This window comes from Salmo salar, chromosome ssa16 (assembly GCF_905237065.1).
Source record: "Salmo salar chromosome ssa16, Ssal_v3.1, whole genome shotgun sequence".
Classification (NCBI taxonomy): domain Eukaryota; kingdom Metazoa; phylum Chordata; class Actinopteri; order Salmoniformes; family Salmonidae; genus Salmo; species Salmo salar.
This window is the reverse complement of record NC_059457.1, coordinates 82020587-82037739: the sequence shown is the minus strand read 5'-3', so window position 1 is coordinate 82037739 and position 17153 is coordinate 82020587. Positions and strand designations below refer to the sequence as shown.

Genomic DNA, 17153 nt, shown 5'->3' with positions numbered 1-17153 from the left:
TTTTAATGGACAGAAAATGTGCTTTTCTTTCAAAAACAAGGACATTTCTAAGTGACCCCAAACTTTTGAATGGTTGTGTATATATATTTGAAAAAATATTTTTCCACAAAAGTAGTATACTGGGCCCTTACCAGTATTAGTGGCCCGATATAGACGTCTGTAGCGTGGGCAAATGTTTTTTTACAGCATCTCCACTTTGGCAATAAAGGTAGTTGTATAATTAAGAACAGTATCTTGCAAGATTCAATAGTTGGAATTGTTGCCCTGTCCCTTTCTCTGTGATGTCATTCTAATGAAATCCAGAAAGAACTAAAGCCTGTACTCAAACATTTACATCAAAAGGTGCAACGTTATGGACAAAGACACAAAACACACATCAAATTAAATATTTTTCTTGATCAAATAACATGGAAAACAATCACTTTTTGTGCAGTATTAATTGACCATCCTTCCAAACCACGTAATGTAAATGTACATGACTGTACTGTACATACGCTGGTCATCTAGGTTAGTACCTGCAGACTTTCTATTACCATGATGAACAACAATGGTCCAATACAGTAATTGAGTACATTGAGACTTCAATTGGTTTGTGATGACAGTGTGTGATGGTGTGGCTCAGTTGGTACAGGATGGTGCTTTCAATGCAAGGGTTGTGAGTTCACTTCCCATGCGGGACCAGTATGAACATGTATGCACTCCCTACTGTAAGTTGCTCTGGATAAAAGAGCTTACCAAAATGTGAAAGGAATGAAAAGACCATTTCAGTTGACACAGAAATAAGTTGTATTTCAAGAAACTGGAAAACATACTGTATGTCAAGCAAGTATTTCTATGTTCCACAAGTAGTAACTGTTTTGTACAGATAATTATCAGACTCAAGTTACAAATGCTGGTTAACACTCCAATACATTTAGTTGACATTTCTTCACAAAAGTAGTGCACTGGGCCTTTACTAGTCCTGTATTAGCAGATCGATATAGACCCCCCCCCCAGACTTCCTGCGGCTATGGCAGCATGTTATGGAGGTAGTTGAGTCCATATATCTGAGAGAGTTGGTTGTGGGGGAGCGCCCTCTTTCCAGACAGTGTGTGTGAACTTGTGGATGAAGGAAGTTGTCCAGTCTCATCATGTCTCAGCAGACACCTGTAAGGGACAACGTCACACTTAACCTCTCTTACTGTTGGAACATCTACCCTTTGTCCTGCCTGCCTTCCTTTCTCTCTTTCATTCATCCCATCCTCCTCTCTGTGCATAGCCAGGGCTCCTTAACAGCCAGAGAGCCTGTGTGTGTGTGTGTGTGTGTGTGTGTGTGTGTGTGTGTGTGTGTGTGTGTGTGTGTGTGTGTGTGTGTGTGTGTGTGTGTGTGTGTGTGTGTGTGTGTGTGTGTGTGTGTGTGTGTGTGTTAGCCCACTCTGCCTGCCCAGCTTCACACTAAGTGCCTCTGACAGCTAACCACACAGTTATTAACCCTGATCCAGGAGAGTGTGTGTATGTGTGTGCACAAGTTTGCGTGTGTGGTGGGGTAGGGTGATGTAGGGCCACATCAAAGACGGCCTCCACCAGAACTCAAGGCAAACAATCTTTCTCTCCTTACCTTGTAACTGTAAATATTAACATTTTTACATTTGAAACTGAACTAATTGCACGGAAATGTAGTGCAATAGCATGAAACTGACTGAATAAACCCCAACAAGGCACTCCTCTGAGTCTGTTGCACAATCCCCCGTCTGTGAACTTAGAAAGACAATAGCAATGTCAGCCACTGTCCCATGGGTTAAGTATGTTAGCGAAGTGTGCTGGCTTGCCACCTCATCGCCATGGAGACCATGACTGATGTGGACCCTGTCAACCAACAGAAACCATGGAGACCAGATTGGAAAAATGACCTAATTTCATTTTCAACTGATACACTGTGAACACATGATAGGAGGCTTTATACTGTGGTGATGCTGCCCCCTTGTGGCAGCTGCTGGAGGTGCAGGGTGACAGACAGGTGTCGCTGACAGACAGTGGCAAGGCAGTTTAGTTACGTTTGAGGCTGCGCTGTGGTTATTTAAAGTAGAGAATTGGACAAGGATTCCAACATTGAACAGTGAGGCAAAAACACCAGCCACAAAAATGTGTTTACTGCAAGACTAATCCCTATTTCAATAGCTAGATGAATGTGCCTCTGTCAGTCTCACCAGGTCAGAGACAGGAAGTCAATCAGTCTAGAACCAGAATTCACCAGACTGATTGAGTGTTGTCCATGCAGTAGTTACAGTATCAGCTCTCTGGTGCTTCTCAACTCTCTGGCAAATATAAAGAATTATATCATGGCATTGTTGAATACTTGTTTCTGATTGGCTTGAATGGCATTCTAGAGTGTGCATTATTTCCCTATAAGGCACGGTATATTTGCATGGTATAATTCAATGGCTATAGTTCATTCTTACATGTTCTATGTTTGAGGTGCTTTTGAAAGCAAAAGTCGAATTGAAAGCATTATTGGCATTGTTGAATTCGTTTTTCATTATGGCAAGCTAGGACTGATACTGAACACATTTCTACCAGCAAATTAACACATTTCTAGCGGAAAATGTGATAAATTATATTCAAGGTATGAAAGGGATAATCAACTCGGGGCTCCATGCATTCTCCGGAAAGGAATGAAGACATTACGGTGTGTGTGACGCGCTAGCTGAGTGGAACTGACCTTCCACAGAGTTGTATTATTTTCCAGAATGCATAACCGCTCGTTGATTATCCCACCTTACTTATATTATTGTATTATTTTATTGTATTATTGTATTGTATTACTTTATTGTATTATTGTGTTATATTGTATTCTTGTATTCTTGTATTGAATTTTTGTATTGTTGTCTTGTAGTATTGTATTGTAGTATTGTACTATTTTATTGTATTATTGACTTGTATTATTGTCTTGTAGTGTATTGTAGTATTGTATTGCATTATTGTATAGTATTGCATTATTGTAATGTGTTGTATTATTGTATTGTGTTGTATTGTTGTACTATTGAATTGTATTTTTGTATTCTATTATTGAATTGTATTGTATTTTTGTATTGTATTATTGTTTTGTATTATTGTGTTGTATTATTTGATTGTATTATTGTACTATATCATTGATGTATTAATTGATTCTATTATTGTCTTGTATTATTGTGTTGTATTATTTAATTGTATTATCGTATCATATTATATTGTTTTATTGTATTGTAGTATTGTATTATATTCTTGTATTATATTGTATTGTCTTATTGTATTGTATTATTGTAGTATTATATTATTGTATTGTATTATTGTGTTATATTGTCTTATTGTATTGTAGTATTGTATTATTGTATTGTATTTGTAGGTTTGTATTGTAGTATTGGATTGTATTGAAATGTCGTATTGTATTGTAGTATTGTATTGTATTATTTTATTATATTGTATTGCCATATTGTATTGTAGTATTGTATTGTTGTATTGTAATATTGTATTATATTGTCTTGTCTTATTGTATTCGTAGGTTTGTATTATTGTTTTGTTGTATTGTATTATTGTGTAGTAGTATTGTATTATTGTATTGTAGTATTGTATTGTATTGTATTGTCTTATTGTATTCAAAGTTTTGTATTATTGTATTGTAGTATTGTCTTATTGTATTGTGGTATTGTCTTATTGTATTGTAGTATTGTCTTATTGTATTGTGGTATTGTCTTATTGTATTGTAGTATTGTCTTATTGTATTGTATTGTATTGTTTTATTGTATTGTATTATTGTATTATATTGTATTGTCTTATTGTATTGTAGTATTGTCTTATTGTATTGTATTGTATTGTTTTATTGTATTGTATTATTGTATTATTGTATTGTAGTGTTGTATTATTGTATTGTAGTATTGTATTGTATTGAAATGTCTTATTGTATTGTAGTATTGTATTGATATGTCTTATTGTACTGTATTGTTGTATTTTATTGTAGTGTTGTATTGTAGTGTTGTATTGCATCCATTCCACACAAAAATAAACAGGCCCATAGAGGCCATGTGAACCCTCCTCTCATTGGGTGGACGCCACGGCTCTGTCACAACCCAGCATTAGCCTAACGCTGTAATGATTGGTCGTTGACTTGAATGACAGCTGCTTTCCAGCTTGATCATTGGATGAAACGGTGCAGCTATTGATTATGTTGGTATTTTGATAGAGAACAGAGGGAGTTGACTCAGCAGTTCTGTTCTCTCAATGTCCTGGAACGCAATAATCCAACTCATCTGGGATCTCACATTTTGGCAGAGGTCTTGGCTGTGGCACTGATATTGTTATTAATGTGTGTGTCACAGGAGGCTGCTGAGGGGAGGACGGCTCATAATAATGGCCGGAATGGAGACAATGGAATGGAATCAACACCTGGAAACCATGTGTTGATGTATTTGATACCATTCCACTGATGCCGCTCCAGTCATTACCACGAACCCGTCCTCCCCAATTATGGTGCCACCAACCTCCTGTGGTGAGTGTTTATTAAAAACCAGCTGTGTGAAAAGTGATTTTCTTTGTGTGTGTGTGTGTGTGTGTGTGTGTGTGTGTGTGTGTGTGTGTGTGTGTGTCTGTCTGTCGGTTAGTGAGTGTCTTGATGTTTATAATATTGGCATGTGTGTGTATCTGTTTGTGTGTTTACCTCAGTGGGGTGGGGAGTTAGGGGGGGCTGTTCACAGGGTCAGTGCTCCCCCCCCCCTCCCGCGTGTTCAGTCAGTTCAGTCCTTTATGCCATATAATCCCCACTTGTCTTTTCTGGAAATGACATGAACAGCATTCGAATCACTGACTCAATTTTTGGATCTCATTTTCATGACAAAGCATTTGTAGCGGTTTGATAAAACAAAGGCCCGGCCCGGCGGGTATAAAAGGGAGTGGGGGAGTGGGTAAGGGAACCAGCACCACCTCACACAGGGAGACTTGGGCAGTACTAAAACCATGTCAAAGATGGGAAGGGTGAGTATGGAACGACCGGAGGACAGGATAACAGCTTTAGCTGAAGGAGCACAGTGGTGTCACTCACACACACACACACACACACACACACACACACACACACACACACACACACCAGTGTTTGGAGGGGAACGCAAAAAAGAAACATTGTCTAAAACATACTTAATACCTGCAAGGGGATTCTATGATTTGATTACTTCAAAGGGTGACTTTTAAACTGAAGGACTGATGTAGTAGTCTATGTTTTGATGTTGTCAGATAGTGTGGGGAGCGGTTGCTGCATTTTCTCTGTTATAACTAAGTCATTGAGTATGTGTCAACTTAGTCAATGCTCATTTGAATTGAGTCTTCTTGAATTGACGATAGTCTTCAGGCAGTAGGCAGGGAGTTTATTCTCATGCTATGCCGTATTTTAGCTTCGATAATGTCATTGATCGTAGCATTGTTTGATACTGTTGATACAAACACCAGAACTACTATAGCTAAGGACAGTTCAACATTGGTCTGACCAATCGGAATCCATGCATCAAGATTATTTTTGATCATGCGGACTGGGATATATTCTGGGTTGCCTCTGAGAATAACATTGGCGTATACACTGACTCTGTGACTGAGTTCATCAGGAAGTGTATAGAGGATGTTGTTCCCACAGTGGGTTCATCAGGAAGTGTATAGAGGATGTTGTTCCCACGGTGGGTTCATCAGGAAGTGTATAGAGGATATTGTTCCCACGGTGACTGGGTTCATCAGGAAGTGTATAGAGGATGTTGTTCCCACGGTGGGTTCATCAGGAAGTGCATAGAGGATGTTGTTCCCACGGTGGGTTCATCAGGAAGTGTATAGAGGATGTTGTTCCCACGGTGGGTTCATCAGGAAGTGCATAGAGGATGTTGTTCCCACGGTGGGTTCATCAGGAAGTGTATAGAGGATGTTGTTCCCACGGTGGGTTCATCAGGAAGTGCATAGAGGATGTTGTTCCCACGGTGGGTTCATCAGGAAGTGTATAGAGGATGTTGTTCCCACGGTGGGTTCATCAGGAAGTGCATAGAGGATGTTGTTCCCACGGTGGGTTCATCAGGAAGTGTATAGAGGATGTTGTTCCCACGGTGGGTTCATCAGGAAGTGCATAGAGGATGTTGTTCCCACGGTGGGTTCATCAGGAAGTGCATAGAGGATGTTGTTCCCACGGTGGGTTCATCAGGAGGTGTATAGAGGATGTTGTTCCCACGGTGGGTTCATCAGGAAGTGCATAGAGGATGTTGTTCCCACGGTGGGTTCATCAGGAGGTGTATAGAGGATGTTGTTCCCACGGTGGGTTCATCAGGAAGTGTATAGAGGATGTTGTTCCCACGGTGGGTTCATCAGGAAGTGCATAGAGGATGTTGTTCCCACAGTGACTGGGTTCATCAGGAAGTGTATAGAGGATGTTGTTCCCACGGTGACAATTAGAACTTATCCAAACCAGAAATTGTGGATAGATGGCAGCATTCATGCAAAACTGAAAGCGCGAACCACCACATTTAACCACGGCAAGGTGACTGGGAACATGGACGAGTACAAACAGACCAGCTATGCCCTCCGTAAAGCAATCAAACAGGCGAGACAAAGTGGAGTCACAATTCACCAACTCAGACATGAGACGTATGTGACAGGGACTCCAGACAATCACAGATTATTATTATTGATGTTTTTTGTATTTTACCCCGTTTTTCTCCCCAATTTTGATCTTGTCTCATCGCTGCAACTCCCCAACGTGCTCGGGAGGCGAAGGTTGAGTCATGCGTCCGTTTACGGACATATTCAATCTCTCCCTATCCCAGTTTGTTGCCCCCACTTGCTTCAAGATGTCCACCATTGTTCCTGTACCCAAGAAAGTGAAGGTAACTGAACTAAATGACTATCACCCCGTAGCACTCACTTCTGTCAACACCCTAGATCCACTACAATTTGCATACCACCCCAACAGATCCACGGATGATGCAATCGCCATCACACTGCACACTGCCCTAACCAATCTGGACAAGAGCAATACCTATGTAAGAATGCTGTTCATCGACTACAGCTCAGCATTCAACACCATAGTACCCTCCAAGCGCATCACAAAGCTCAGGGCCTTGGGTCCGAACCCCGCCCTGTGCAACTAGGTCCTGGACTTCCCGACAGGCCAACCCCAGGTGGTGAAGGTAGGCAACAATACCTCCACTACGCTGATCCTCAACACTGGGGCCCCACAGGGGTGAATGCTCAGCCCCCTCTTGTACTCCTTGTTCACCCATGACTGCGTGGCCACGCACGTCTCCAACTCAATCACCAAGTTTACAGACCACAGAACAGTGGCAGACTTGATTACAAACAATGACGAGAGCCTACAGGGAGGAGGCTGTCTCGGCCCTGGCTGAGTGGTGCCAGGAAAATAACTTCTCCCTCCATGTCAACAAAACGAAGGAGCTGATCATTGACTTCAGGAAACAGTAGAGGGAGCACCCCCGTATCCACATCGACAGGCCACAGTTGAGAAGGTAAAAATCTTCAAGTTTTTCTGCATACACATCACTGACAACTGAAATAGTCCATCCACATAGACAGTGTGGTGAAGAAGGAGCAACAGCGCCTCTTCAACCTCAGGAGGCTGAAGAAATTTTACTTGTCACCTAAGACCCTCACAAACTTTTACAGATGTACAATTGAGAGCATCCTGGTACGGCAACAGCACTGTCCACAACCGAAAGGCTCTCCAGAGGGTGGTGCGGTCAGCCCAACACATCACCGGGGCCACACTGCCTGCCCTTCAGGACATCTACAGCACCTGGTGTTACAGGAAGGCCAAGAACATCATCAAGGACCTCAGCCACCTGAGCCACGGCCTTTTCACCCCGCTACCATCCAGTAGGAGGAGACAGTACAGGTGCATCAAAGCTGGGACCGAGAGACTGAAAAACAGCTTCTATCTCCAAGCCATCAGATTGTTAAACAGTCACCACTAGTCGGCCTCCGCTCAGTACCCTGCCCTGAACTTAGTCACTGTTACTAGCCAGCTACCACCCGGTACTCAACCCTGTACCTTAGAGACTGCTGTCCTGTGTACATAGTCATGGAACACTGGTCACTTTAATAATGGAACACTGGTTACTTTAATAATTAAACACTGGTCACTTTAACAATTAAACACTGGTCACTTTAATAATGGAACACTAGTCACTTTAATAATGGAACACTGGTCACTTTAATAATTAAACACTGGTCACTTTAATAATGGAACACTGGTCACATTAATAATTAAACACTGGTCACTTTAATAATGGAACACTGGTCACTTTAATAATGGAACACTGGTCACTTTAATAATGGAACACTGGCCACTTTAATAATTAAACACTGGTTACTTTAATAATGGAACACTGGTCACTTTAATAATGGAACACTGGTCACTTTAATAATGGAACACTGGTCACTTTAATAATTAAACATTGGTCACTTTAATAATGTAACACTGGTCACTTTAATAATGTTTACATACTGTTTTACCCACTTTATATGTATATACTGTCACGTCCTGACCATAGTAAGCTGTTATTTTCTATGGTAGAGTAGGTCAGGGCGTGACAGGGGGTTTTTCTAGTTTAGTTTTTCTATGTTGTTATGTTCTAGTTTTGTATTTCTATGTTGGGTTGTTCTAGTTTTGTATTTCTATGTTGGGCTTTGTTTGGGATGATCTCCAATTAGAGGCAGCTGGTCATCGTTGTCTCTAATTGGAGGTCATATTTAAGTTGGTGTTTGTCCCACCTGGGTTTGTGGGAGATTATCTTTGAGTCAGTGTAAGTTTCACCTCTGCGTCACGGTTTGTTGTTTTTGTCCTTCAGTTTATTTATGTATTGTATAGTTTCAGTGTAAATAAAATGTGGAACGACACACGCGCTGCACTTTGGTCCGCTCCTTCCTACGACAACCGTGACATATACTGTATTCTAGTCATCTACTGCTGTACACACATTTTCTATTCATATACTGTCTAAACATGCCATAATGTATATATTTACAATATATTCCGGACTCTGATATTGCTCGTTCTAATATTATTACATTTGTATTATTTATTTGTATTTTTGGGATTTGCATGTATTGTTAGGAATTGCTGCACTGTTGGAGTCAGGAACATAAGCATTTCTCTACACCTGCGATAACAACTGCAAAACATGTCTACGTGACCAATGTGATCAGTAGTAAACACTAGTAGTACCCAGTTAGGATAACAGTCTTTTAATGGTTCCAAATGGACATTAGATTTAGCTCCAGGGGACAACAATAGAGGTCAATCTGTTATCAGAATACAGTCTATTGTATTCTGTCTCTCCAGATCGTGTTCTACGAGGACAAGAACTACCAGGGCCGACGCTATGAGTGTGACAGCGACTGCACAGACTTCCATTCCTACCTGAGCCGCTGCAACTCCATCAAGGTAGATAGCGGCTGCTGGGTGCTGTACGAGAGGCCCAACTACACCGGCTACCAGTATGTACTGACCAGGGGAGAGTACCCTGACTACCAGCGCTGGATGGGCCTCAACGACCACGTCTGCTCCTGCAAGATGGTTCACTTTGTAAGTGGATGAGCCATTATGGTAAAGAGGTGGTGTAGTTGTGTAGAAGAGAGAAAGGTATTTTCTGTGCCCCCTAGTCTAAAGTAGTGCCCAATGGGCCCTGGTCTAAAGTAGTGCCCAATGGGCCCTGGTCTAAAGTAGTGCCCAATGGGCCCTGGTCTAAAGTAGTGCACTAAACCGCGAATAGAGTTCCATTCGCACCTGAGTCAGTGTGCATCAAACTTGTAGATCTGTTTTTTGACTCTAGGGGAAATGTAGATATCCTTATTTAGATATTGTTATATATATATTGTTATATAGATAGAGTTACATAAATACTGTGTAACTGTTCTAGAAATACACAAATATACAGTATGTATTTTTCAGCTGTTTTTGTCTTAGAGATAATTACAAGGAGTTATGAAATATCAATGTAATGTAGCAGGAACTTAGATTAGACTTACCCAGCATGCAGCGGGTGTAACATTCAGTATTAATGTAGCAGTAACATTTTTTTATTTATTTATTTATTTCACCTTTATTTAACCAGGTAGGCAAGTTGAGAACAAGTTCTCATTTACAATTGCGACCTGGCCAAGATAAAGCAAAGCAGTTCGACAACATACAAAAACACAGAGTTACACATGGAGTAAAACAACATACAATCAATGATGCAGTAGAAAAAAAAAGAAAAAAAATACAAAAAAAAATAAGACTATATACAATGTGAGCAAATGATGTGAGATAAGGGAGGTAAAAGCAAAAAAAGGGCCATGGTGGCAAAGTAAATAAAGTATAGCAAGAAAAACACTGGAATGGTAGATTTGTAGTTTGAAGAAAGTTCAGAGATAAAATATAAATAATATGGTGCAAAGGAGCAAAATAAATAAAATAAATAAATACAGTAGGGGAAGAGGTAGTAGTTTGGGCTAAATTATAGATGGGCTATGTACAGGTGCAGTGATCTGTGAGCTGCTCTGACAGCTGGTGCTTAAAGCTAGTGAGGGAGATGTGTTTCCAGTTTCAGAGATTTTTGTAGTTCGTTCCAGTCATTGGCAGCAGAGAACTGGAAGGAGAGACGACCAAAGGAGGAGTTGGCTTTAGGGGTGACCAGAGAGATATACCTGCTGGAGCGCGTGCTACAGGTGGGTGCTGCTATGGTGACCAGTGAGCGGAGATAAGGGGGGACTTTACCTAGCAGGGTCTTGTAGATGACCTGGAGCCAATGTGTTTGGCGACGATTATGAAGCGAAGGCCAGCCAACGAGAGCGTACAGGTCGCAGTGGTGGGTAGTATATGGGGCTTTGGTGACAAAACGGATGGCACTGTGATAGACTGCATCCAGCTTGTTGAGTAGGGTATTGGAAGCTATTTTGTAAATGACATCGCCGAAGTCGAGGATTGGTAGGATGGTCAGTTTTACAAGGGTATGTTTGGCAGCATGAGTGAAGGATGCTTTGTTGCGAAATAGGAAGCCAATTCGAGATTTCACTTTGGATTGGAGATGATTGATGTGAGTCTGGAAGGAGAGTTTACAGTCTAACCAGACACCTAGGTATTTGTAGTTGTCCACAAATTCTAAGTTAGAACCGTCCAGAGAAGTGATGCTGGACAGGCGGGCAGGTGCAGGCAGCGATCGGTTGAAGAGCATGCATTTAGTTTTACTTGTGTTTAGGAGCAGTTGGAGACCACGGAAGGAGAGCTGAATGGCATTGAAGCTCGTCTGGAGGGTTGTTAACACAGTGTCCAAAGAAGGGCCAGAAGTGTACAGAATGGTGTCGTCTGCGTAGAGGTGGATCAGAGATTCACCAGCAGCAAGAGCGACATCATTTATGTATACAGAGAAAAGAGTTGGCCCAAGAATTGAACCCTGTGGTACCCCCATAGAGACTGCCAGAGGTCCAGACAGTAGGCCCTCCGATTTGACACACTGAACTCTGTCAGAGAAGTAGTTGGTGAACCAGGCGACGCAATCGTTTGAGAAACCAAGGCTACTGAGTCTGCCGATGAGGATGTGGTGATTAACAGAGTCAAAAGCTTTGGCCAGGTCAATGAATACGGCAGCACAGTATTGTTTCTTATCGATGGCGGTTACGATGTCGTTTAGGACCTTGAGCGTGGCTGAGGTGCACCCATGACCAGCTCTGAAACCAGATTGCATAACGGAGAGGGTGCGGTGGGATTCGAAATGGTCGGTAATCTGTTTGTTGACTTGGCTTTCGAAGACCTTAGAAAGGCAGGGTAGGATGGATATAGGTCTGTAGCAATTTGGGTCAAGAGTGTCACCTCCTTTGAAGAGGGGGATGACAGCAGCTGCTTTCCAATCTATGGGAATCTCAGACGACACAAAAGAGAGGTTGAACAGGCTAGTAATAGGGGTTGCAATAATTTCGGCAGATAATTTTAGAAAGAAAGGGTCCAGATTGTCAAGCCCAGCTGATTTGTAGGGGTCCAGATTTTGCAGCTCTTTCAGAACATCAGCTGAATGGATTTGGGAGAAGGAGAAATGGGAGAGGCTTGGGCGAGTAGCTGTGGGGGTGCAGTGCTGTTGAATGCAGTAGGGGTAGTTAGGTGGAAAGCATGGCCAGCCGTAGAAAAATGCTTATTGAAATTCTCAATTATAGTGGGCTTATCGGTGGTGACAGAGTTTCCTATCCTCAGTGCAGTGGGCAGTTGGGAGGAGGTGTTCTTATTCTCCATGGACTTTACAATGTCCCAGAACTTTTTAGAGTTGGAGTTGCACGAAGCGAATTTCTGTTTGAAAAAGCTAGCCTTGGCGTTTCTAACTGCCTGTGTGTATTGGTTTCTAACTTCCCTAAAAAGTTGCATATCGCGGGGGCAGTTCGATGCTAATGCAGAACGCCACAGGATATTTTTGTGTTGGTTAAGGGCAGTCAGGTCTGGGGAGAACCAAGGGCTATATCTGTTCCTGGTTCTAAATTTCTTGAAAGGGGCATGCTTATTTAAGATGGAGAGGAAGGCATTTTTAAAAAATAACCAGGCATCCTCTACTGACGGGATGAGGTCAATATCCTTCCAGGATACCAGGGCCAGGTCGATTAGAAAGGCTTGCTCGTTGAAATGTTTCAGGGAGCGTTTGACAGTGATGAGTGGAGGTCGTTTGACCGCTGACCCATTACGGGTGCAGGCAATGAGGCAGTGATCGCTGAGATCTTGGTTGAAAACAGCAGAGGTGTATTTAGAGGGCACGTTGGTTAGGATGATATCTATGAGGGTGCCAGTGTTTGCGGCTTTGGGGTTGTACCTGGTGGGTTCATTAATAATTTGTGTGAGATTGAGGGCATCAAGCTTGGATTGTAGGATGGCTGGGGTGTTAAGCATGTCCCAGTTTAGGTCACCTAGTAGCACGAGCTCTGAAGATAGATGGGGGGCAATCAGTTCACATATGGTGTCCAGAGCACAACTAGGGGCCGAGGGGGGTCTATAGCAGGCGGCAACGGTGAGAGACTTGTTTTTGGAGAGGTGGATTTTTAAAAGTAGAAGTTCAAATTGTTTGGGTACAGACCTGGATAGCAGGACAGAGCTCTGCAGGCTATCTCTGCAGTAGATTGCAACACCGCCCCCTTTGGTCGTTCTATCTTGTCTGAAAACGTTGTAGTTAGGGATGAAGATTTCAGAGTTTTTGGTGGACTTCCTAAGCCAAGATTCAGACACAGCTAGGACATCCGGGTTGGCAGAGTGTGCTAAAGCAGTGAATAAAACAAACTTAGGGAGGAGGCTTCTAATGTTAACATGCATGAAACCAAGGTTATTACGGTTGCAGAAGTCATCAAAAGAGAGCGCCTGGGGAGTAGGAGTGGAGCCAGGCACTGCAGGGCCTGGATTCACCTCTACATCCCCAGAGGAGCAGAGAAGAATAAGTATGAGGGTACGGCTAAAAGCTATAAGAATTGGTCGTCTGTGACGTCCAGAATAGAGAGAAAAAGGAGCAGGTTTCTGGGGGCGATAAAATAGCTTCAAGGTATAATGTACAGACAAAGGTATGGTGGGATGTGAGTACAGAGGAGGTAAACCTAGGCATTTAGTGATTATGTGAGAGATATTGTCTCTAGAAACATCATCAACATAGACTAGACTTACCCAGCATGCAGCCGGTGTAACATTCAGTATTAATGTAGCAGTAACATAGACTAGACTTACCCAGCATGCAGCCGGTGTAACATTCAGTATTAATGTAGCAGTAACATAGACTAGACTTACCCAGCATGCAGCGGGTGTAACATTCAGTATTAATGTAGCAGTAACATAGACTAGACTTACCCAGCATGCAGCCGGTGTAACATTCAGTATTAATGTAGCAGTAACATAGACTAGACTTACCCAGCATGCAGCCGGTGTAACATTCAGTATTAATGTAGCAGTAACATAGACTAGACTTACCCAGCATGCAGCGGGTGTAACATTCAGTATTAATGTAGCAGTAACATAGACTAGACTTACCCAGCATGCAGCCGGTGTAACATTCAGTATTAATGTAGCAGTAACATAGACTAGACTTACCCAGCATGCAGCCGATGTAACATTCAGTATTTAAATCCTGTTGATCATCTTGAATTGTAGAGATCTGAGAATGAGATCCAGAATATGTCTGATGTCTTTCTATATCCCTGCTTCCTTCCGTTTGACCTATCCTGCCCTCCCCTCTGTACTGATGCCCCCACCTTACCCCCCTCCTCCAGGCTAGCGGTATCCCCTACAAGCTGCAGCTGTATGGGAAGGGAGACTTGGCAGGCCAGGCGTTCGAGGCCACCGAGGACTGCCCCTCCGTGCTGGAGAAGTTCCACTGGCGCGAGGTGCACTCCTGCAAGGTGCTGGGCGGCTGGTGGGTCTTCTACGAGCACCCCAACTACAAGGGCCGTCAGTATCTCCTGGAGAAGGGCGAGTACCGCAAGCCCACGGACTGGGGCGCGGTGTGTCCCAACGTCCAGTCCTTCAGACGCCTCACTGAGTAACCAGGGTCTAGAGTTGTCCCCCTCTCGCCCAACCAATCCGATCCCTCCTGCCCAATGCTCGATCAAGTCATCTCCTACCATTCTCAACACCAACCAATGGGCACCCAAGAGATGGGCCTAACACTGAGCCACGGCCACCAGCTAAAATAAAACCCTGGCTGGCAAGCAGCTGAGCAGTTGTGTTTTTATTGTGTGTTTGGTGTCTGACAATGTCTAATACAGCCAACAACCAATGGACAAGATCCTCTCTGCAGTCACTCTGCGTCAAACCAACTAGAGCCTAAACTGTAAAACAAGACGTTTATATTTTGATGTGTTTCATTTCATCATAGCCATTGATAGATATGGTATAACAATAACTGGTCAGTTCATAACATTTCATATTAGGAAAAAATACATGTGGTAATAATAACTTACTTCATGTTATCTTAGTATTAAATAAACAGTAACCCAGGGCAGCCGTGGGCATGTGCCTCATGCAGTGATATGAGGGGTGTCATGCCAGCCATGCCAGGATGCCAGTCTCGTCATGCCAGTCCTGTGTTGGTGAATCCTTTCTCTCAGACAGTGGGCCTCTCCTCGTCGATGAAGCTGAGCTGAACAGGGCTAGTCGGGGTCATCTCTGCCCCTATAGAAGCCGGGTGAGGATGGGGCAGGGGGATGGGTGTCAGACCCCCGGAAGGTGTCTGGAAGTGGCGATCCGGGTGTCTCCTCTCCCCCCCTACCTCCCCTATCTCTGTATCTTCCAACAGCAGTAAGTTGGTGTTGGAAGGAGTTTTGGGAGGTGGAGGGGCGGAGCTACTGAGAGTCTCACTGGTGGGCGGAGTCAGGGCAGCCATAAGGGAGGAGAGGACGGACTGGGAAGAGCCTTGGAGGAGGAGGGGCTGGAGGAGGGGCTTGAGCAGCCGGGTCATTTCCTGGAGGTCCTGGCTGACCTGTGACACTTGCAGGGATAGGCTAGTCATCTGGGAGGGGGGCAGGACATGGGCAGGGAGAGAGTAGGGCATAGGGCAGGGAGAAGGGGAGAGGGAGGAACAAATAGGGCAAAGTTAAGAATTGCCATTAAAATCCAGTCTAGGAATGGCAGTTATTCCTCAGTGGTGCTGCCATATGTCACTCACCTCTTCTGTCAGTTTAGTAATGGTCTGTACGGTCTCTGCATCCTCCTGCATTCCTGTTGACAGAGAGAGAGAGAGAGAGAGAGAGAGAGAGAGAGAGAGAGAGAGAGAGAGAGAGAGAGAGAGAGAGAAAAGGAAAGGGGGAAACCTAGTTAGTTGCACAACTGAATGCCTTCAACTGAAATGTGTCTTCCACATTTAACCCGACCCCTCTGAATCAGAGAGATGCGGGGGGCTGCCTTAATCGACGTCCATGTCATCGGCGGTGGGAGAGAGAGAGCTCATGCAGGAAAGAGAGCAAATAAGTCCTAAAGAGTTATAAAACCCACTTAGCAGCACATTGAAATATCCCAGAACAGTTGTGTGTGCTCATCTAGATTAAAGGATATCACTATGCATAGCAATGCTGTACAGTATTGTGTTTAGGAGGTTATGAATGTGGCCTACCTGGACTAGAGCTGGGTGGGATGTTCTGGGTCACACTGGGGCTGAAGTCAAACTTCTGGCCCAAACTACTAACACTGTCTGTCTCAGTGCCATCCACAAACCTAGAGATTCAGAGAGAGAGAGAGAGGGAGAGAGAGATAGAGAAACAGACATGTATATCAGTTTGTATTGTGGCCACCAGATGGCAGAAGAACACCAATGAACTGTTGATCCTGATATAAACAGTGATCTGAACACAACATAAATGAATGGATCTGCACAACGTGCTCTGTGCTAAGCTGTGAAATAGGCTCTAAGCACTATCAGCCAGATGATGAGGTAGTAAATAAAGTGGCCATTGTCCCTCTGTGACCTGGCATCATTCTGAAACACTCCCCCACTCTGACTGGTAGAGACGATCTGGAATAGCCTAGAATAAGGTTGTGGAATAATCGCCTATAATCCTATATTTCCTTTCTTTGATCCTATAGTATGTCTTCATAGCTCATTCAGTAGCCTGTGGTACAAGAACCGTAGTCAATTTCAATAGTCATAATAAAAGTTGCACTGGATGCTGATGTCATCAAAACCATCACAGATTGACTGACAAACAGTCCGTCTGTTAAAGCGCTCCCCCCAGCACATGCCCCCTTGCAACGGAGGGTTCCTACCTGGGACTGAGGTCCAGAGGGGCGCAACTGAAGCTCACCACAGGAATCTGGAGAGTGGTGGGGCGGGAGGGGCTACGCAGGGGCGAGCGCAGCCCCCATCCCAGACCCAGAGGGGAACGGGGAATTTTGGGGAGGGGCGAGTGTTGAGCCTCCTCAGACCCCTCCTCGTCCTCTTTGATTGAGGAAAGCTTCTTCACAATACCACCGTTAGTCACCCAGTCCATCTGTGTTTGTGAGAGAGAGAGAGATGGGGAGGGGGTAGAAGAGGGAGAGAAAAGTGGAAGGATTGAGTGTTGATGTTTAAGTTTGATCAGCAGAGGACTCATTGATGTAACATAGAGACTAGCATTGACAACACTGCTGTATTCCAGGTATCATCATAAATACACTTCCATTCACAATACTA

The 17153-nt window shown here is 43.6% G+C and overlaps 1 protein-coding gene and 1 pseudogene across 1 annotated transcript; one reads left to right on the top strand and one right to left on the bottom strand.

The window, feature by feature from the left end:
- The first annotated feature begins 4903 nt into the window (after positions 1-4903).
- On the top strand, positions 4904-14763 carry LOC106595694 (gamma-crystallin S-like). The gene is made up of 3 exons (XM_045698135.1): positions 4904-4983; positions 9338-9580; positions 14260-14763. The coding sequence occupies exons 1-3, from the start codon at positions 4966-4968 to the stop codon at positions 14530-14532; spliced, it is 534 nt and encodes a 177-aa protein (XP_045554091.1). The 5' UTR covers positions 4904-4965; the 3' UTR covers positions 14533-14763.
- A 185-nt stretch (positions 14764-14948) lies between these two features.
- Positions 14949-17153, bottom strand: part of LOC106574889 (potassium voltage-gated channel subfamily H member 3-like) — a 35737-nt pseudogene continuing 33532 nt past the window's right edge.

Excerpts from the sequence above, each read along its gene's own strand:
- LOC106595694 (XM_045698135.1), top strand. Across the intron at positions 9,581-14,259 it reads CCTGCAAGATGGTTCACTTT|GCTAGCGGTATCCCCTACAA; the intron begins GTAAGTGGATGA and ends CCCCTCCTCCAG.